This window comes from Pristis pectinata, chromosome 34 (genome assembly GCF_009764475.1).
Source record: "Pristis pectinata isolate sPriPec2 chromosome 34, sPriPec2.1.pri, whole genome shotgun sequence".
Lineage (NCBI taxonomy): Eukaryota > Metazoa > Chordata > Chondrichthyes > Rhinopristiformes > Pristidae > Pristis > Pristis pectinata.
The window spans coordinates 5773000-5795207 of NC_067438.1; the positions used below are offsets into that span (position 1 = coordinate 5773000).

Below are 22208 nucleotides of genomic sequence, written 5' to 3' on the forward strand. Positions count from 1 at the left end.
TGTCCTAAATCTATTCCCCTGAATCTTGAGGCTATGTCTCCTGGTTCTAGTTTCACCTACCAGTGGAAACAACCTTCCTGCCTCTATTTTATCTACCCGTTTCATAATTTTAAATGTTTCTATAAGATCCCGTCTCATTCTTCTGAATTCCAGCAAGTATAGTCCCAGGTGACTCAATCTCTCCTCATAAGCTAACCCCCTCATCTCCAGAATCAACCTGGTGAACCTCTGACCCACCTCCAAAGCCAGTACATCCTTCCTCAAGTAAGGAGACCAGAACTGCACACACTACTGCAGGTGCAGCCTCACCAGTACCCTGTACAGTTGCCGCACAACCTCCCTGCTCTTAAATTTAATCCCTCTAGCAATGAAGGCCAGCATTCCATTTGCCTTTTTGATAAACTGTTGCACCTGCAAACCAACCTTTTGCGATTCATGCACAAACACTACCAGGTCTCTCTGCACAACAGCATGCTGCAGTCTTTCACCATTTAAATATAATCTGATCTATTTTTCCTTCCAAAGTGGATGACCTCACGTTTACCAACATTATACCCCATCTGCCAGACCCTTGCCCACTCACCTAACCTATCTATAATCCCTCTGCAGACTCTCTGCATCCTCTGCACAATTTTCTTTTCCACTCAATTTACTGTGGGTTAGCCACTGTAAATTGTCCCTAATGTACAGCTGAGTGGTAGAATCTGGGGGAAGTTGATGAGAATGCGGGGAGAATAAAATAAGGGGTTAATGTAGTATTAGTGTAAATGGGTGGTTGCTAGTTGACACAGGATCGATGGACTGAAGGGCCTGTTTCTGTGCTGTATGACTCTCTGTGACTTATTCTTTTTGACTGGCTACTGAAAGACCCATGTGTCTTGCCCAAATAATTGTTAATGGAACTCCTCACAGACAATCAGCTAGGTGCCCAAGGGCTGGGAGGAGATTTCCAGTCTTCACCAGAGCAACTCAACAGGATTCTTGGAATATTGTGAATGGCAATCGGGAGAGGTGCCAGTCCTGGAAACCACCCCCCACCCCCCCCAAAGTCTGTCCGTCCCCCGTGGACCCAGGGTTAGGAGGTGATCACTGTCTGTGGGTGGTTAGGGCAATCAGTGGGTCAGATAAGACTTGAGTTCACCTGCTTTTTTGTAGCTTCGCTGTTTTTCACACCAGCGCTCTGCGCTCTTCTCTGTCACTCTTGTCCCGCAGATGCCACATTTGGTCACCGACTTCTGGAGTTGTGTAATCAGGCGCTGTTTGAGTGTTTGGCACTGAATCTCTACAGTCTCCGTGGGGAGCAGAGTGCACTGACCAACGTGATCAATGACAGGATCGTAAGTGAGCTTGTACAACGTAGGGGAGAGAATGGGATCCAGGCAGGCGTCGGCATTGTTGGTTATTTGATCCTTTTCCCCGATTTGTTGGAAAACCTCTTTGGTTGAGTGACACTGAAGTAATCATACCAACAACCCAAAGCCTTTCCACCATCTACAGAGCACATCAGGTGTTTGATGGAGCACCCTCCACTTAGATGAGTGCAGCACCAATGAAGTTGAAGAAGCTCGTCGCCATCCAGGGCAAAGCAGCCCTGTCCACCATCCTAAACATTCACTCCACCACCAGTCCATGTGGCTGCAGTGTGCACCAAGTACAACTTGCACTACAATTACTTACCAACCCATCACCTCCACCACTCAAGGACAAAGGCAGCAGGTACACAGGGAGCCCACCAGTGGCAGTCTCCTCTCCAAGACGCAAACTATCCTGACTTGGAAATAAATTCCCTGTCCTTTATTGTCACTGGGTCGAAAATCACCCCACAGCAGCACTGTGGAGGTCACCTTCACCAGAAGGAATGCAGAAGTTCAAGAAGGCCTCATGGAAACATCTCCACGTCCACTCTATCCAGGCCTCTCAGTATTCGGTAGGTTTTAATGAGATCCCCCCTCATCCTTCTAAACTCCAGGCTGTACTAATGGAACAAAAGAAAAAGGTCTCTTTACCCATGGAAGGATATTCTTTCCATGGAGTCAGTACAGAATGAATTCACTGGAGTGATTTAATGGGTGAGGAGATTGTCCCATGAATCAGAATCAGGTTTATTATCACTGACATATGCTGTGAAATATGTCATTTTGCAGCAGCAGTGCAGTGCAAGATACAGAGGCATAAAAATTACTATAAGTAATCACTATTTACAAAAATAAATAGTGCAGAAGAGGAATAACGAGATAGTGTTCATGGACCGTTCAGAAATCTGATGGCGGAGGGGAAGAAGCTGTTCCTGAAACGATGAGTGTGGGTCTTCGGGCTCCTGTACCACCTCCCCGATGGTGGTAACATGAAGAGGGCACGTCTGGAATGGTGAAGGTCCTTAATGATGCTGCCTTCCTGAGGCTTCAAGATGCTCTCGATGGTGGGGAGGGTTGTGCCCAAGCTCACTGAGTCTACAACCCTCTGCAGCCTCTTTCGATTCTGCACATTGGAGGCTCCATACCAGGTGGTGATGCAACCAGTCAGAATCCTCTCCACCGTATATCTGTAGAAATTTGCAAGGGTCTCTGGTGATGTACCAAATCTCCTCAAACTCCTAATGGAGCCGCTGGCATGCCACCTTCGTGATTGCATCAATGTGTTGGTGCCCTAGATCGATCCTCTGAGATGTTGATACCCAGGAACTTGAAGCTACTCACCCTTTCCACCGGTGACACCCGCCCACCAACAACCGATGAGGACTGGTGTGTGTGTTCACCTGACCTCCCCTTCCTGAAGTCCACAATCAGTTCCTTGGTCTTGCTGACGTTGAGTGTGAGGTTGCTGGCATGAAATTCCCCTGAACTCATTAGGTTTTGGAAGAATGAGATCTCATTTGTGTGCACAAGATTCCAAGTGGGATTGACAGGGTTAATGCTCAAAGGCTGTTTCCTCAGGCTGGTCAGTCTAGAGCCAGTGATGCAGTCTCAGAAGGAGGGACTGGCCATTTAACATTGAGATTTGGAAGAATGTCTTGCTCTAACAATTTTGAATTCACCACCCCAGTTGACTGTGGATGGTCAAAACAGACTGATGTATCTTTGCTCCTAGAGGAAATGGGAAGGCTATAAGGGCTTGGGAAGATGAACAAGGTAGAGCCCATGATTATTAAGTGGCAAAGCAAACTCGAGGAGTTCAGTGGCCTGTTTACGTTCCTGTATCATTGTTTTCCTTGCCCTGCTCTTGTAGCACCCTCCACCCTATCTGTTCTCCTACCACCCCCCATCCCTTCTCCATTTATACTGAAGGACATTTGCCCTTGTAATCTAAACTCTGTTTGTTACCCCACTTACCCAGCGCCGAATGTCTGTGGACGTGAACCCCTCGCTGGTGAACTGGCTGACCACCATGATGGCAATGCGACTGCAGGTGATCATGGAGCACATGCCGGTGACGGAAGAGCAGATCCTGCAGTACGTGAGGAGGAGGGAGCCTCGGCCGCAGGAGGCAGAGCCACAGCAGGTGAGCAGGGAACCGGTTGCTGAAGGGGAGGGCGACCTTACATCCCAGTGCTATGTACTTGGGAACGTAGCATATCCCCTGAAGGATTGCAGTATCTCAGGTTTTCCTTGTTGCTGAAGGTATTGGTTTATTATTGTCACTTGTACCGAGGTACAGTGAAACACTTGTCTTGCATACCGATCGTACAGGTCATTTCATTACACAGTGCAGTTACATTGGGTTAGTACAGAGTGCATTGAGGTAGTACAGGTAAAAGCAATAACAGTACAGAGTAAAGTGTCACAGGTACAGAGTAAAGTGTCACAGCTACAGAGAAAGTGCAGTGCAATAAGGTGCAAGGTCACAACAAGGTAGATCGTGAGGTCATAGCCCAAGGCTTTCTAAATCTACTGCTTCTTAGCCATTCTGTTGATAATCTGCGATACAGTCTGTTTACCCAGTACCCTGCCCTAATACCCCATGCTCTGCAAGAGAGTCTCAACAGGAAACTGGCTGTTTTGCACCCTACCCTGTACAAAGAACCTGCACCAAAGTTATAACAACAGAAAATATTGGAAAGACCCAGCAAGCCAGGCAGCATCTGTGGGGTTGGGGGGGAAGCACATTGCAGAAGGGTCCAGGACCTGAGGCACTGGCTGTTTCTCTCTCCGCAAATGCTTCCTGGCCTGCTGAGTATTATCAGCATTTCCCATATTTATTTCAGATTTCCAATGTCTGCAATAAATTTAAAAAAAAACTACAGATGCTGGAAATCTGAAATAACAACAAAGTACTGGAAATCTGAAATAACAACAAAGTACTGGAAAAACTCAACAGGTAAGGCAGCATCTGTGGAAAGAGAAACACAGTTAACGTTTCAGATCAAGGACCCTTCATCAGAACTGAGAAAAAAATTGTGAACTGTTCCTCTCTCCACATATGCTGCCTGACCTACTGAGTTTTTCCAACATTTTTGTTTTTATTTCAGCCTCTGCTATTTTGTTTTTATGTTCCAGCTACTGTATTAAAGTTAACCCCGCTTGGTATTCAGGTGGCATGGTCTCCCTGATGTTGATCAAAAGCACTGAGGTGGTGGTATTCCTTGTTATAACTCACACTTCCCTCCAGAAAATACTGAGGGCAGTTGCTCTGAGAAGTGTTGCCTCCTGCGTTCTCCCCATCTTTAGTGGGTAGAAGATACAGGAGCCTGAGGGCACGTACCACCAGACAAGGACAGCTTCTACCCCACTGTGATAAGACTATTGAACAGTTCCCTTATACAGTGAGATGAACTCTGACCTCACGATCTACCTTGTTATGACCTCGCACCTTATTGCACTGCACTTTCTCTGTAGCTGTGACACTTTGTAGTGTTATTGTTTTTACCTGTACTACCTCAATGCACTCTGTACTAACTCAATGTAACTGCACTGTGTAATGAATTGACCTGTACGATCGGTTTGTAAGACAAGTTTTTCACTGTACCTTGGTACAAGTGACAATAATATACAAATATCTGTGTCATCAGCTGGACAACTGCTAAGAGGAATTCGCTCTCCAAAGCTTCATGACTGCCTCTCGGAGTTGTACAGCACAGGAATGGACCCTTCGGCTCACTGAGTCCGTGCCGCTCGTCAGTCACCCATTTACACTGATCCCATGTTATTCTTCCCACATTCCCATCAACTCTCCCCAGATTCTACCAGTCACCGACTCACCAGGGGCAATTCACAGCGGCCAATTAACCCACCAACCTGCATGTCTTTGGGATGCAGGAGGAAATCGGAATACCTGGGGGAAACCCACAGAGAGAATGTGTAAACGCCACACAGACAGCACCCAAGGTCCGGATTGAACCCGGGTCGCTGGCACTGAGGTAGCGGGTTCTACCTGCTATGCTATTGTGCTGCCCTACTGCTGGAAGACATCCTGAAAGGCCATGTCACAGACTGCTTCTTGGTCATCTGCCCTTGATATGTCCCAATACAGCTCTTAGTAGTGTGGTCAGGTGAAGCACCCTGTTGTGTTAGTAAAGGTACATAGAAGGCTATGGACCCAATGTGATTAAAGGGGATTAGATGCAGCACGTGGCGTGGACGCAATGGGCTGAAGGGCCTGTTTCAGTACTATATGCAATCTCAGATCACACCATTGATATTGACGGTGCTCTCTTCGATCCAGAGCGTCCCAGAGGAACACACAGAGGATCATCCCATGGAATCTGAAGAGACTGTGCAAGAAGTGCCACAGGTAATGGGAGCCTTTAGCTCGGGATGAGAACCCCACCCCCGCCATCTCTGCTGTTTCCGAATCATTGAATGTGGGTCGTCAGGCTCCTAAACCTCCTCCCTGATGGTAGTAATGAGAAGAAGGAACGTCCTGGATGGTGAGGGTCCTTGGTGATAGATGCTGCCTTCTGGAGGCACCGCCTCTTGAAGACTTCTTCAATGGTGAGGAGGCAGAGTATTCCAGGAACTCACCAATCTCTGGGTGGAACAACGTCCACCTCAGATCCCTTCTAAATCACTTGCCCCTTATCCTAAATCTGTCTCCTCTAGTTTTATTTACCTCTGATATGGAATGTTTCCTCTGCTCCAGGGAGAACAGACCCAGTCTCTCCTCATAACTGGAATGCCCTATCCCAGGCAAAGTCCTGGTGGTAGGATCTGGAGCAACAATCTGCTGGAGAAACTCAGCTGGTCGAGCAGCACCTGTTGTGGCTGGGGAAGGAACCAGTCCTGATGGAGGGTTTTGACCCGAAACATTGACCCAGGTGTTCCCCTCCCCAGATGCTGCTTGACCTGCTGAATTTTTCCAGCAGATTGTTCGTTGATCTCGGTGAATCTCCTGGAGACACAAGAGACTGCAGATGCTGGAATCTGGAGCAACACGCAAAACACTGGAGGAACTCAGCGTGTCAGGCAGCATCTGTGGAGGGAAATAGGCAGTCAACGTTTCGGGTCGAGACCTTTCATCTGGACTGGGGAAGGGTCTCGACCCAAAACGTTGACTGCCTGTTTCCCTCCATAGATGCTTCCTGACCCGCTGAGTTCCTCCAGCGTTTTGCATGTTGCTGGTGAACCTCCTTGTTGGCTCCCTGTGCACTAGTCCCAATGGAGAAATGTGAGTTGCAGCAACCACACCCGAGGAGTCGTTGCCTTGGAAGCCAGGCCGTCAGCTCTAGAGCCTGATAAATTAGGGTTAATACCCACCATGAATCACGTTCCTCACTGGGTAGCTGATGGTCAAGGACTTGGCCAGGAGGCCATATCCAGGAGAGGAACCATGATTCGCTGCTGCCTCCGCACCCCCTCCCCCGGTCACCTTTGGTCCTCTTGTGCCCCCTTGTATTAACCCTGCTTGTTGGTACGGTCGGCGGGCACCTCGTCAAACCAGCCTGCTGACTCTTGGCTTTTTTTTTCCTCTCTTGGCCGACAGAGGAAGGACTCGACGGCTTCTCCTGCTCCGGCCACCACCGCGGAGGAGGTGATGTCGACGGAGCCAGCGGTGTCCATGGGTGCCGACACCACGCAGAGGGAAGGAGCCGAGGCGGAGCCTTGGGTGGCTGCTGTTCCGCCGGTGAGTTGCGTGGATGCCACGGGCCCTTTGGCTGCAGCTGCTTCGTGCTCCTCAGTGCCTTCCTCCCCACCTCTGCCTCATCCCACGGAATCCTGTGTGTCCCGTGTTCAGCCAGTTACCCCTTAAATAACTCAGCACCGTCCTCTGTGCTCTCTGGAAATGAGTTTCCCGTCCAACCCTCGCTGAATCTCCGGCATATTCCCAATTGGATTTAGTAGTGACTGATAGTTTTGACCTCCAATTTAGAACAGTACAGCACAGGAGCAGGCCCTTCAGCCCACGATATCTGTGCTGTACACAATGCCAAATTAAACCAAGTCTCTTCTGTCTGCACCTGATCCATATTCCTCCATTCCCTATTCATGTGTCTGTCTAAATGCTTCTTAAATGCCCCTGTTATATCTGCTTCCACCACTACCCCTGGCGACCTGTTCTAGGCACTCACCACTTTTGTATATTTAAAAAAAACTTGCCCTGCACATCTCCTTTAAACTTCCCCCCTCTCACCTTAAATGCATGACCTCCTAGAATTTGACATTTCTACCCTGGGTCAAAGATTCTGTCTACCCTATCTATGCCTCTCATAATCTTATAAACTTCTATCAAGTTTCCCTTCAGCCTCTGATGCTCCAGAAAAAACAAGTTTTTCCAACCTCTCCTTATAGCTCATATCCAGGCAGCATCCTGGTGAACCCCTTCTGTACCCTTTCCAAAGCCTCCACATAATGGGGGACCAGAACTATGTGCAATAAGTGCAGCCTAATCAAAGTTTTATACGGCTGCAAAATGACTTCCTGACTTGTATACTCAGTGCCCCGACCAATGAAGGCAAGCGTACCATATGCCGCCTTTACCACTCTATCTACTTGTGTGGCCACTTTCAGGGAGCTATGGACCCGAAACTGTTTCTCTCCACACACCCCACCTAACCCTTCTGTAATTTTAGAGACCTCTATACCCATGCCATCCTCCTCTTTCCAAGAGAAGAGAGCCCCAGTTTACTTATTGTATCCTGCTCTATCGTAGCAAGTGTCTGCCTTCAATGTATGTCAGAGTCCGTTGGGGGATGGGGGGGCGGTAGTGGGCCACACGTTGTCCTTTGTCCCTACCCTGGAATTATGCAGGGCACTTGGTCTGACTTGTGACAGAGAGAGAACAACTCGGTGGTTTTCTGTTGCAGGAGTGGGTGCCCGTCATCCGACAGGACATTCAGAACCAGAGGAAGATGAAGCCACAGCCACCTCTCAGTGACGCCTACCTCAGCGGCATGCCAGCCAAGCGTCGAAAGGTAGGTACCTCCTCTCTGATCTTACCCATGATCCGCTAGCAGCTTATTCCACTAGAGCAGGTCAAAGGAAGTTTATGGTTTCTTAGTTAATTTGGAAAGTGTGAGGGGAGGTGGAGAAAGGGGAGAGGCTGATACAAGCAAATGTGAAGGTGATAGTCGAGCTGTGCAAGTGCCAGGCAGCGACCATCTTCAGCTGCCTCCCCCCCATTCAATGTTCCCCGTTCCCTACCACCAACATCCGGGGTGCCACTATCGACAAGAAGCCCAGATGGACCAACCGCATCAAAGAGCAGGAATAAATGCGGGTATCCTGCGACAAGTAACTGAAACCCCAAAGCCTTTCCACCAGCTGCAAGAACAAATGCGATGGGATGCTCTCAACTTGTCTGGATGAGTGCAGCTTGAACGCACCCAGTGTGTTCAAGGACATACGTGACACAGTGCAGGCTGCTTGATTGGCGCCCCAGAACCCCCTCACCAAACCATTCTCACTCTCCACCCCCGATGCACGGTGGCTGCAGTGTCAACCTTCTGCAAGATGCATGGCTAAGTTATTTGCCTAGGTTATTCTGACAGCATCTCCCACAGCTATGAACTTTGCCTCCAAGATGGACGAGGACCCAGCTGGCTCAGGGGAACACCACTGCCTGCAGGTTTCCCTATCGGTTACAGAATCACAATCAGATTTATTATCACTGACGTGTTGTGAAATTTATTGTTTTGCCGCAGCAGTACAGTGCAAGGCATAAAGACAAAAATACTATAATTTACAAAAATAAATAGTGCAAAAGTAGAATAATGAGGTAGTGCTCATGGACCATTCAGAAATCTGATGGCAGAGGGGAGAAAGCTGTTCCTGAATCATTGAGTGTGGGTCTTCAGGCTCCCATACCTCCTCCCCGATGGTAGTAACGTGAAGAGGGCATGTCCTGGGTGGTGAGTGTCCTTAGTGATGGATGCTGCCTTCTTGAGCCACCACCTCTTGAAGATGTCCTCGATGGTGGGGAGGGCTGTGCCCGTGTTGGAGCTGGCTGAGTCTGCGACCCTCTGCAGCCTCTTTCGGTCCTGTGCATTGGAGCCTCTGTACCAGTCAGAATGCTCTCCACAGTACATCTGTAGAAATTTGCAAGAGTCTTTGACATACCAAATTAACGAAGTAGAGCTGCTGGCGTGCCTTCTTCATGATTGCATCAATGTGTTGGGCCCAAGATCGATCCTCTGAGATGTTGACACCCAGGAACTTGAAATTGCTCACCCTTTCCACCACTGACACCCCAATGAGGACTGGTGTGTGTTCCCCCGACTTCCCCTTCCTGAAGCCCACAATCAATTCCTTGGTCTTGCTGACTTAGAAATATATCACCAGTGTTTCAAAGTCGACAAGTCTGAGCCCTGAAACTCCTCATACAAATGCACTGAGGGGAGTCTGCCAATTGCAATGGTTCCTCAGCACCTTCCCAAGGGCAATTAGGGATAGACATCAAGTGTGGGCCTTGCCAGCAATACCCCACATCTGTGGAAAGATCCAGGTCCCATCTCTGGCATGGGAGTACGGAGGTGTTGCTGAACCTTTCAAATGGACGTAAGAAAGGCAACGCAGAGCTTGAAGGATGCGTCTAGCCTGCCCTGCCTTTCGGTGAGATCGTGGCTGATCATGTGAGTCACAGAGAGCAGTACAGCACAGAAACAGGCCCTTCGGCCCACCGAATCCATGCTGACCATCATCCACCAATTTACACTAATCCTACATTAACGCCACATCCCCATCAACTCTCCCCAGATTCCACCGCCCACTGACACACTGGGGGGCAATTTACAGCAGCTAATTAACCTACCAACCTGCACGTCTTTGGGATGCGGGAGGAAACTGGAGCACTCGAGCAGTCACAGACCCCACACAGACAACACCGGAGGTCAGGATCGAACCTACCCACTGTGTCGCTCACCCAATCTCCATATCATTTGAGTGTAGATCAATGGATAGGCCTCAACTGCCCAATCTCAGAGACCATTGCCAGGACTTCAGACACAGCACAGGAGTTTTCAAAGACTGTAGCTGGGATGTAGAGAAGCTGGGGCCTTCTCCTCGGAGTGATGAGAGCTCGAGGGTAATTCAGTGATGCTGGTGCAGTTGGCAGGAGAGACAGTAACAAGGTGCAGGTTTAAGACAACTGGCCAAAGAACAAGGGGGATTTGGTGAAATATTTATACATAGCATGTTGTTAGGATCAGAACTCGCTGCCTGGCAAGACAGTGGAAGAAAATTCGATGCTAACTTTCAGATGGGAGTTGTATAAATACTTACAGGTAAATTGTGTTTCTAAAAAAAAATTTAGCTGGGTTATGAGAGGGTGTGGGGAAAGACTAGTGACACATTTTTCTTTCAAAGAGCAAGCACAGCTTCAAAGGTCACTTTCTATGTTGCTTCTTTCTATTCTAAGTCCAAGGGACCTTGGAGTACAACTGCATAGTTCATTGAAAGTGGTGTCACAGGTAGATGGTAGCAAAGGAGGCGTTTGGCACACAGGCATTCATCAGTCAGGGCACTGAATATAGGAATTGGGACATTATGTTGCAGTTGTACAAGTTGTTGGTGAGGCTGCACCTGGAGTTCTATGTACAGTTTTGGTCACCCCGTTATAGGAAAGAGATGATTAAACTGGAAAGAGTGCAGAGAAGATTTGAGGATGTTGCCAGGACTAGAGGCCCTGAGTTGTAGGGAGAGGTTGGCCAGGCTAGGTCTTTATTTCTTGAAACGTAGGAGAATGAGGGGTGATCCAGAAATGTTTAAAATTATGAGAAGCATAGATAAGGTGGATAGTCTTTTCCCCAGGGTAGGGGAGTCCAAAACTAAGGGGGCATGGGTTTAGGGTGAGAAGGGAAAGATTTAGAAGGAACCTGAGGGGCAACTTTTTCACGCAGAGGGTGGTGAGTAATTTGGAACGAGTTGCCAGAGGAAGTGGTTGAGGCAGGTACAACGGTATCATTTGAGAAGCACCTGGATAGGTACATGGAGGGGCGGGGCTTGGAGGGATATGGGCCGAACACAGGAAATTGGGACTAGCTGGGTGGGCACCGTGGTCGACATGGACTAGTTGGGCCGAAGGGCCCGTGTCCGTGCTATATTACTCCATGACTCTATCGAAGGGTCCGCACTGACTGCAGAATATTAATCGTTTCTGCTGCACCTTACTTAGAGTCATCGTGTGTGAGATGCCAGGCAGTGCTTTATCTATAAGCAGGCATACAAAGTTATGAGTGGGGTAGATGGTAAGAATCTTTTTCCCATGGTAGGGGTGTCTAAAACAAGAGGGCAGAAGGTTTAGAGGGGATCTGAGGGAGAATTTTTTTCACCCTGGTGGTTGGAATCTAGAACCCACTGCCTGAGGAGGTGCTGGTGACAGACTCACTGCGTTTAAGAAGCATCTCAATAAGCATTTGAATCGCAAGACAAGGGAAGCCTATGGGTAAATGGGATTACTATAGATCAGTACAGATGTCAGCATGGGCCAAAGGGCCTGTTTCTGTTATGACTCGGTGCCAGTAACTTTAAGGCACTGCTGTGTGCTTGAAGCATCTTGTGGCATTACCAGTCTTGTATATGGGCACACCTCTTGTCAGCTTTAGTCAGCATTTACTATTGAAACTCCCCAGTTTGAAGGAGCATTTCTGTGTAAAGTTTCCCATGACGTTTCTGCAACGATAGGTGGTGGTATTCAGCTTATTTCTTGTACCAGTTCTTTTCCCATCTTGCATGTTTTATTTAAAAAAAACTCTTCACCAAACTGAGCCCGAGCAGCTTTTAACTTGTATCTAAAGTTGCTGTACTGTTGCCGGGTCATCAGGTCCGATTGGTTTTGAAAAGGGAGCAGGAGGATGCGTTGAGCCCCCCCACCCAGGAGCCTTTTAGTTAGATCGAGCTTGATCTGCAACATAACTGCAAGCACCCACTTACGTTTTGTCACCGTTACTGCCTTCTCTGACAAGGGACGATGGCTCTCAGATTTCTGTCGTTCACTTTGGAGGGAAGAGCCCAATTTCCTTTTAGTGTAAAGAGTGGCTCACACCATCACCCCTGAAAGTCCAGGCTCGACTTGCCCCTGGTTCTGGAAGAATGAAAGGTGATCTCCTTGAAGCATAAGATCCTAAGGAGTAGACGTCACTGGAGTCTCAAATGAGGGGCATAGCTACCCATAAAGGGAGGGTCATTTAAAAACAAGGTGCATAGAAAGTTCGTGCAGAGGGTGGTGACTCTGGAATTCTTTACCACAGAGTTATGGAGGGCTAATCATTAAAAGTATGTAAAGTGGAGGTAGGTAGCGTAGGCCTGCTGAACATGGTGCCCACCAAGCTATTACAGCGCCAGCAACCCGGGTTCAATTCCAGCCGCTATCTGTAAGGAGTTTGTACGTTCTCCCCGTGTCTGCGTGGGTTTCCTCCAGGTGCTCCGGTTTCCTCCCACATTCCCAAAGACGGACGGGTTAGGAAGTTGTGGGCGTGCTATGTTGGCGCCGGAAGTGTGGTGACACTTGCGGGCTGCCCCCAGAACACTCCACGCAAAAGATGTGCTTCACCACGTGTCTCGATGTACATGTGACTAATAAAGAAATCTTTGTAAGATCAGGGAACTGAGGGCTCTGGGCAACTGGCACAGAAGGGGAGTCATACAGCATGGAAACAGGCCCTTCGGCCCAATTGGTCCGTGCCGACCAAGATGCCCACCTAAGCTAGTCTAATTTGGCCCATATCCCTCCAAACCTTTCCTATCCACGTACATGTCCAAATGTCATTCATGTACCTGAGTCAACCACTTTATCTGGCAGCTCGTTCCACATACAGACCACCCTCTGGGTGGAAAAGTTGCCCCTTGTGTTCCTATTAAATCCCTCACCTTAAACCTATGCCCTCTAGTTCTTGATTCCCCAGCCCTGAGGAAAAGACGGTGTGCATTTAGTTGAGGCCTAGGGTAGATCGGTCATGATCATATCGAATGGTTGAGGCAGGATTGAGAGGCCTGGCAGCCTATTCCTGCTCCTATTTCCCTGTGTCGGTCTGCACCTATCACCAGAGGAAACCTGGGTTCCCTGTTTACTTTCTCCGTCCTGAGTCCAGCTTCTAGTGTGACTCCCTTTGCAGTGATGCAGGTACTTGATTTTGGAAACGCCGGGCAGCCCGCACCCCTAGTCTGTTGCTGGCTGGGATCAAGTTGCTGGAGAAACCTACGGGATAGGGGCATGCTGACAGGGCTGAAAATCCATGTTAAAACCTAACGCTCACTAAAGGAGCAATGCCAGGGCAGATATAGTCCTTGTGGACACACAGTAACACACAACGCGCTGGAGGAACTCAGCAGGTCAGGCAGCATCTATGGAGAGAAATGGATAGTCGACGTTTCAGGTCGAGACCCTTCATCTGGACTGGATGTCCGATGGAGGGAAATGGGCATCTTGTCCATTTCCCTCTATAGATGCTGCCTGACCCACTGAGTTCCTACAGTGCTTTGTGTGTTGCACCAGATTCCAGCATCTGCAGTCTCTTGTGTCTCCTGTAGCCACACAGTCTGTCTGTTGCCGATAACTTTGTGTGCTCCAGTATCGAAAACAATGATAGGAGCAGGCGTAAACCATTCAGCCCTGCTCTGCAATTCAATACAATCTCAGTAGATCATCCAAATTTAGTTCTCTGTTCCAGCTTTCTCCCTATACTCCTTGATCCCTCTACTCCTTAGAAACAAATCCAACTCGGGAATGTATGTAATGATTTGGCTTCAGCTGCTTTCTGTGGGAGAGACTTCTACAGGCTCCACCACTCCCTGGAAGAAGAAATTTCTCCTCATAGAGTCACAGAATAATACAGCATGGAAACAGGCCCTTCGGCCCAACGTGTCCCTGCCAAACATGGTGCCCACCAAGCTAGTCCCATTTGCCTGCGTTTGGCTCATATCCTTCTAAACCTTTCCTATCTATGTACTTATCCAATGGCCTTTTAAATGTGGCTACTGTACCTGCCTCAACCATTTCCCCTGGCAGCTCATTCCATGTACGCGCCACCTTCTGCGAGAAGAAGTTGCCCCTTGGGTCCCTTTTAAATCTTTCACCTCTCACCTTAAACCTATGCCCTCTAAATTTTAGTTCCCCTTACTTGGGGAAAAGATCATGTGCGTTCACCCTATCTATGCTCCTCATGATTGTATACACCTCTATAAGGTCATAAATGGCTTACCCCTTATCCTAGGAATATATGCTCGTTACCCCATCCTGAAGACAGTAGGATCTCCCAGTGAGGCATAAAACCAGTATATGGGAAGAGAGGACCATGTAAATTAGGAGCAGGAGTTGGCCACTCAGCACCTCAAACCTGGCCCACCATTCAATAAGATAATGGCTTCACAATCCCTACCACTAGTATCCATTCCTCCCTCACTCAGCAAGAATCTATTTCCCTCTACCTTAAAAAAAAGTATATTCACCGGCTCTACTACCACCGCCCTTTGAGGAAGAGAATTCCCAAGACTCGCAGCCCTCACCTCGTCCCTGTTTAGAATGGACAACCCCATGCTATTAGATCCTCCCACCAGAGGAAGCAGCCTCTTCACATCCATCCTGTCAACACCCCCTCAGACCCCGTGGCCCATCTGAGAGCAAACCATCCCTGGCCCCGATCGTTGTTACACAGTGGCCGCCCCTTCGCATGAGACGGCCTCCAAGCCCAGAGCAGAAGCGCTTCTGGCTTGCAGTTCACCGAATCAATGTCCACCAGGCAAGCTCCCAAGCTGGCCCTGACATCCAGTATTCATAGGCTGATAGAAGATCATGGAACGCAGAGAGAAGGGCCCTTTCAGCCCACCTCATCCAAGCCGACTGTGAAGCCCATCTACCCTAGTCCCATTTGGCCCATATCCCTCTACACCTTTTCCTATCCAAGTACCTGTCCAAATGCCTTTCAAACCTTGTAATTGTATCTGCCCCTCCCACCTCTTCCAGGTATTCACCACCCTCTGTGTGGAAAAACTTACCCCTCAGATCTCCTTTAAATTTCACCCCTCTCACTTTAAACCTGCGCCCTCTGGTTCTGGTCTCCCCTGGGCTTTGGGGGGGGGGAGAAAGATTCTAACTCCTATCGTAAGGTCACCCCACAGCCGTCTACATTCCAGGGAGAATAAACCCAGCTTCTCCAGTCTCTTCTTATTACCACAGCTCTCCGTTCCAGGCAACATCCTGGTGGGTCTCTTCTGCACTCTCTCTATTGCTGCCAAATCCTTACTGTGGTGTGGTGACCAGAAGTGTACGCCCGGGGGGGGGGGGGGGGGGGGGGGCGGGGGGAAGGACCACATTCTGACATCTGACTGGGTCTGTTGCAATTGAAACCCTCTCCTCCACCCACCTCCACCCCATAACCGTCTACCAGGATGCAAAACGGTGAGGAAGTCTCTTCAGCGAGCCATGCTGCCTGGGGCCATGTGGTGTAGCCCTGGGCTTGTAGCTCCCGTCTCCTGAGTTCTCCATCTGTTGCAGACGATGCAGTGTGAGGGACCGCCGCTTTCGCTGGCCGACGCCGTGGGCAAGGCTGCCAAGGCCGCAGGGGTCAAGCCGGTCACCAGCGCAGAAAGCCTGGCCAGAGACCTGGAGAGGACTGAGGCACAGGAGGCCTACAGGCAGCAGGTAGGAGGCACCCCAGGGCGGGGGTGGTGGGCAGGTCGGTGGGCTGGCAGCATTAACACTCGGGACACCTGGTGGTGGGGAGTAAGGGTTGGTAACTAACCTCAGCGAGGAGCTGACAGACAAGGATACTGCAATGCAGCCTCCCTGTCTCATGATGTCCCATTACAGGGAGGATGTGGAGGCTTTGGAAAGGGTGCAGAAGTTGTTCACCAGGATGTACCGAGATACAATGAAAAGTGTTTGTTTGCGTGCCCTCCAGACAGATCATGCCAGGCATAAGTACATCGAGGTAGTGAATTGAGGTAAAAACGGGGGAAGAAAAGCCAGAATGCAGAATAAAGTGTTTACATTTACAGAGAAAGTGCAGTGCAGGTAGCCAGATATGATGCAAGGGCCACGGCAAGGTAGACTGAGAGATCAAGAGTTCATCAGTTAGCCTATAAGAGGTAGGTTCAAGAGTCTTATAACAGCAGGATAGAAGCTCTCCTTGTGCCTGGTGGTACATTTCTCAAGCTTTTGTATTTTCTGCCCGATGAAAGAGAGGAAGAAGAGAGAATGTCCAGGGTAGGAGGGGTCTTTGATCATGTTGGCTGCTTTCTCGAGGCAGCGGGAAGTGCAGGCAGAGTCAACAGAGGGGGGAGGCTGGTTTTCGTGATGGACTGGGCTGTGTTCACAGATCTCTGCGATCTCTCACAGACTTAGGCAGAGCAGACGCCGTACCAAGCTGTGGTGCATCCAGATAGGATGGTTTCTATGGTGCATCTGTAAAAAAAAATAAATAAATTGGTGAGGGTTGTCAGGGATAAAACAGAAAATGCTGGAAACACTCAGGTCAGGCAGCATCTGCGGAAAGAGAAACAACATTAATGTTTCACCAGAACTGATAAAAGGTACTGGACCTGAAGTGTTAGCTGTGTCGCTTCCCCTAGATGCTGCCTGACCTGCTGAGTGTTCCTAACACGTTACACCCGAGCTTGATTATCTTTCCTCCTCCCTTCCAGATCCAGTCCGACATCCAGAAGAGGATAAGAGAGGACCCTGAGTACAACCCTCAGCGGTTCCCGAACACGCACACTGCATTCGAGGAGCGCTCCTAGTGCTAGCAGACTGGCCCCCCCTCCTCTGTCAACGTCTGAAACCGCGGGGGTTCGAGGGGGAGGTTCAGACGCCGTGTAGCCCCTGCCCTGCCGTGAATCCATTCATTGTCCGTGGTGTTTAATTATTCCCCTCCGCCGGACTCTGGCTGTGTTGCATTTTACTGCTGTTTGTTCTGAACCTTGAATAAAGTACCACAGTCCAAAGCTGCAGCGGTCTGACACCCTCGGCGGCCTTTGCTCCGTTCCTGCCGAAGGGAAGGCACTCCTGGTAGCAGCTCCCTTGCTCCCGTCTCACCAGCTCGGTGGGAGGAAGCAGCTCCTGTGGTCCTTGCACGTCTCCAGGTAGAGGGAAGACCTGAGGTCCTGTCCGTGGCGGCTGCCTCGAGCTTCCCGTTGCGTGCCATTTCGACTCTCCTCCCCTCTCCCACGCTGTCTGCCCTCGAGCGTCATTCCTACAGAGGGGCCGGATGCAAATGGGAAGGACGACGTCTCCTGTTTCCAGAGCAGAAACAACCTGTGCTGGAGGGACTCAGCGGGTCGGGCAGCGTCCGTGGAGGCAGAGGGATGGTCAACGTTTCGGGTCGAGACTGTGCAACAGGATGGGGAGTGCAGAGGGGAGGATGGCCAGTATAAAGAGGAGAAGGGGAGGGGTAAAGCAGGAGCTGGTTAGCGATAGGATCCCGGTGAGGTGGGGGATGATAAGACCATAAGTCATAAGGGCAGAATTAGGCCATTTGGCCCATCGAGTCTGCTCTGCCATTTGATCATGTTTGATTTATTTTTCCCTCTCAACCCCATTCTCCTGCCTCCTCCCTGTAATTTTTGACGCCCTTACTACCCGAGCCTTTCAACCTTCGCTTTATATATCCCCAATGACTTGGCCTCCACAGCCCTCTTTGGCAATGAATTCCACAGATTCACCGCCCTCTGGCTGGAGAAATTCCTCCTCATCTCTGTTCTAAAGGGACGTCCTTCTATTCTGAGGCTGTGCCCTCTGGTCCTAGACTCTCCCACTACTGGAAACATCTTCTCCACGTCCACTCTATCCAGGCCTTTCAATATTCGGTAGGTTTCAATGAGATCCCACCTAAACTCCAGCGAGTACAGGCCCAGAGGCATCAAACACTCCTCATGCGTTAATTAACCCCCTCTCCAACACCAGCACATCCTTCCTTAGATGTGGGGCCCAAAACTGCTCACAATACTCCAAATGTGGACTGACCAATGCCTTATAAAGCCTCAGCAGGACATCCTTGCTTTTAGACTCTAGTCCTCTGGAAAGGAACGTCAGCATTGCATTTGCCTTCCTTGCTACCGACTCAACCTGCAAGTTAACCTTTGGGGAATGATGAGCAGGAGATATCGACGGAGACCAGCAGGTGACAGGTGCAGGCTGCAGAGGTGGAACCTGATGAAGGAAGGTGGTGAGTGGAACCAGGCAAGGGAGGGACAGTGGGCAAAGGGGGGGAAACTGTGGCAGGAGGGGCAGGGCTGGGGGGACCCAGTGGGTGAGAGTCTCGGTAATAGGCAGATGGAAGCAGGGGAGGGGGAGGTTAGAGCAACTGGGAAATTTGGGGGCTGGGGGAGTTTGGAAAGAAGTGGGTGCGTGAGAGTACGTGGGTGAGTCAGGAGAAGAGAGAACAGGGTGGGTGGGTGGGGGGGGGGGGTGGTGTTACCTGAAATTGGAGAATTTAATGTTCATGCCATCGGGTTGTGGATTACCCCAGGCCCTGCAGTGTGCATTTATAAGACCATAGGATATAGGAGCAGGGTTAGGCCATTCGGCCCATCGAGTGTGCTCCGTCATTCGATCGTGGCTGATTTTCTTTCTCCCGACCCCATTTAACCCCCTTCCCCCTGTAACCCTCAACTCCCTTTACCAGTCATTTGGCCTCAGCCTGGCGGTGGAGGAGGCCGAGGACAGACCGGTTGGTGTCAGGAATTGGGGAGGCTTGGGGGAGCCTGCAGCCCGGTGGTATGAACATTGTATTTTCCACACTGAAGTAACCCACTCCGACAGTGCTCTGCTCCCACGCACACACACCACTCGCCTCTCCACCCAGTTTTTATCGCTCCCTATCTGGTGCCTGTGTCCCAACCCTCCCCTGCACTGATGCAGGGTCTTGACCCAGAACGTCCGACCTGCACCTTCAACCTCCACAGATGCTGCTGAGTTCTTCCGGTGTTCTATCCCTCCATAGAGGGAGGGACCCGACAACGTGCGACAGCTCTGATCTCCTGAAGGAGCCTCGCACGTGCCTGCCTGCCTCCCCCATGCCACTGACTTCTTTTGTCCTTGGTCCTGGCCGCGAGTCAGAGATGCAGCTCATTTAACGGGCCCTTCGTCCCATTGAGGCTGTGCTGACCGTTGACACTAATCCCATTTTATTCTCCCCACATTCCCTCCCACTGCCCTTGTCCCCCTCCTCTCCCCTCCCACCTCCCCCAGATTCTACTCCTCACTTACACACTACCGATTTGCACGTCTTTGGTATGTGGGAGCAAACCGGAGCACCCGGGGGGAGCCCATACAGTCACAGAGAGTGTGTGCAAATTCCACATACAGACAGCTCTGGAGGTCAGGATCAAACCGGGGTCACTGGAGCTCTGAGGCAGCGGCTCTACCCGCTGCGCCACTGTGTCCTCCTTTTGGGCAGTGAGTTCTAGACCCTGGTGCATCCTCCTCTCCCCTCAACGTCGCCCTTCCCCATCTCAACCCTCCTACCAACTAACTTCAATCCTTGGAGACAGGAGACTGCAGATGCTGGAAATCTGGAGCAACACACAACACTGGAGGAACTCAGCGGGTCAGGCAGCATCCGTGGAGGGAAGTGGACAGTCCACGTTTCGGGTTTGAGACCCTTCAGCTGGACTGGTTTCTGATGAAGGCTCTCGAATCAAAACATCGACTGATCCATTTCCCTCCATAGATGCTGCCTGACCCCCTGAGTTCCTCCAGCACCATTGTCGTAACTTCAGTCCTCGTCTGTTAGTTCATTGCCCACTGCCTTGGGAAGTAGGTTCTTGTTAAGCTTGTATACATCAATTAAATCTCTGCTTGATTGTCTTCATTGCAAAACAGAAAACTACAGCCTAATTAGTCCTTACAGTTCACCAACCCCAGCAAGCAACCTCGTCAATCTCCGCTGCTTTCCCCCAGTGTTAAATGAAGGGACTCATGGAGCTTTATACAGAGAGTGCATTCCTAACTCCTGGCAACTCCTCATGGAGGCTGGTGAATCTCTGGGCCTCTCTACCCCATGGGGATGTGGTTCCCCTTCCTACCCCAAGGAAGGATGTCAGTAAACTGGAGAGGGCGCAGAAAAGATTCACGGGGATGTTACCTGGACCGGAGGGTGTGAGTTCTCAGGGGAAGCTGGATGGGCTGGGACTATATTTCTCCCAGAGCGCAGGAAGTTGAGGGGTGGCCTTATAGAGGTTTATAACAAGTGGCACAGATGAGGTGAATGGTCGTGGTCTTTTCCCAGCGTAGGGGAAGCTAAAATTCGAGGGGATAGGTTTAAGTTGACGGGAAGGATTTAAAGAGGATCTGAGGGGCAACTTTTTCACACAGAGGGTGGTGGCTAGGTTGAGTTGCCAGAGGAAGCTGTAGAGGTGGGTACAATTACAGTGCTGGATCACTGGAGATACCAGATAAAGAGAAAGTTGAATTTTTGAAAGATTGGGGAAGTGGCACAGAAAAGATGAAACGAGACCTGGGGCAGGTCAGCCATGATCATATTGAACAGGGTGGGCTTGAGGGGCCGAGTGGCCTCCTATCATAGGTCACATTGGAAAAGCACCAAGCAAAGGATGATCCTTTGCTCTTAGATTAAAAATCCAGTGCTCGACAAACCGAGAACAAGTAACATACCTACTTTATACTGGAATATTTCCATCTAGATCTTGTTTTTTTCTCCCCCAGCCATTTTTGTCAACATCTTGCAATCTCTGAGCAAATGTTGCTTAATCATCTGAATTCCCACTGATGCCAGTTATCTACGACCCGATCCCTGATCTTGAGTGTGCATCTTCAGTGGCGCAGTTCCCAGCGGAGAGATGCAGAGGTTTTGATTACACAGAGCAGATACGTTCCTCGAGGTAGCACCTGCTTGTTGCTGGGGGTCACTGCGTTCCCCATGAAGTGCTGTGTTTTCCTTTATGAGGTGTCTCTTGCACTTTCCTGATGTGGATCGTTGTAGTTTGCAACACCATTCTCTGCAGTTGTGTTGTTGGTATTGGTTTATTATTGTCACTTGTACCGAGGTACAGTGAAAAACTTGTCTTGTATACTGTTCATACAGGTAAATTCATTGCACAGTGCAGCTACATTGAGTTAGTACAGAGCGCATTGATGTAGTACAGGTAAAAACAATAACAGTACAGAATAAAGTGTCATAGCTACAGAGAAAGTGCAGTGTAATAAGGTGCAAGGTCACAACAAGGTAGATCATGAGGTCAGAGTCCATCTTATTGTACAAGGGAACCATTTAATAGTCTTTTCACAGTGGGGTAGAAGCTGTCCTTAAGTCTGGTGGTACGTGCCCTCAGGCTCCTGTATCTTCTACCTGATGGAAGAGGAGAGAAGAGGGAGTGACCCGGGTAGGTGGGGTCTTTGATTATGCTGGCTGCTTCACCAAGACAGCGAGAGGTAAAGACAGAGTCTATGGAGGGGAGGCTGGTGTCCGTGATGTGCTGGGCTGTGTCCACATGTAAACATGTTCTGATGTCACGGAGATGTGAAGCTTCAAGTCAAGTTTGTCATGTGTACAAATATGTACGGTGAGGTACAGGTACAATGAAAAACTTGCTTGCAGCAGCATCACAGGCACGTAGGTACAGCCAACACACAGACAAATTATACAGAACAATGAGAGAGAAAAAACTGCAAAACAAGACCTAGGTGCAAAAAAATGAGAAGTCCATGGTAGTGTGAGAAATGGTCCGTAGTGTTCCGTCGCTGAGGCAGGGTTAGGGTTGTGTAGGTCAGTTCAAGAACCTGATGGCTGTAGGAAAGTAGCTGTTCCTGAACCTGGTGGTGTGGGACTTCAGGCTTCTGTACCTCCTGCCTGACGGTAGCAGCGAGAAAATGGCACGGCCCGGATG

General features: G+C 49.8%; 1 protein-coding gene across 1 annotated transcript in view; it reads left to right on the forward strand.

Moving 5' to 3' along the window:
* LOC127586117 (large proline-rich protein bag6-like) overlaps positions 1–17310 on the forward strand; it is an 87952-nt gene extending 70642 nt beyond the window's left edge. Inside the window, 7 exon segments of the mRNA XM_052043964.1 lie at positions 1213–1337; positions 3334–3498; positions 5659–5727; positions 6916–7056; positions 8237–8344; positions 15859–16005; positions 17007–17310. Coding sequence (XP_051899924.1) covers positions 1213–1337; positions 3334–3498; positions 5659–5727; positions 6916–7056; positions 8237–8344; positions 15859–16005; positions 17007–17102 — 851 coding nt within the window. The 3' untranslated portion in view covers positions 17103–17310.
* Positions 17311–22208: the final 4898 nt, after the last annotated feature.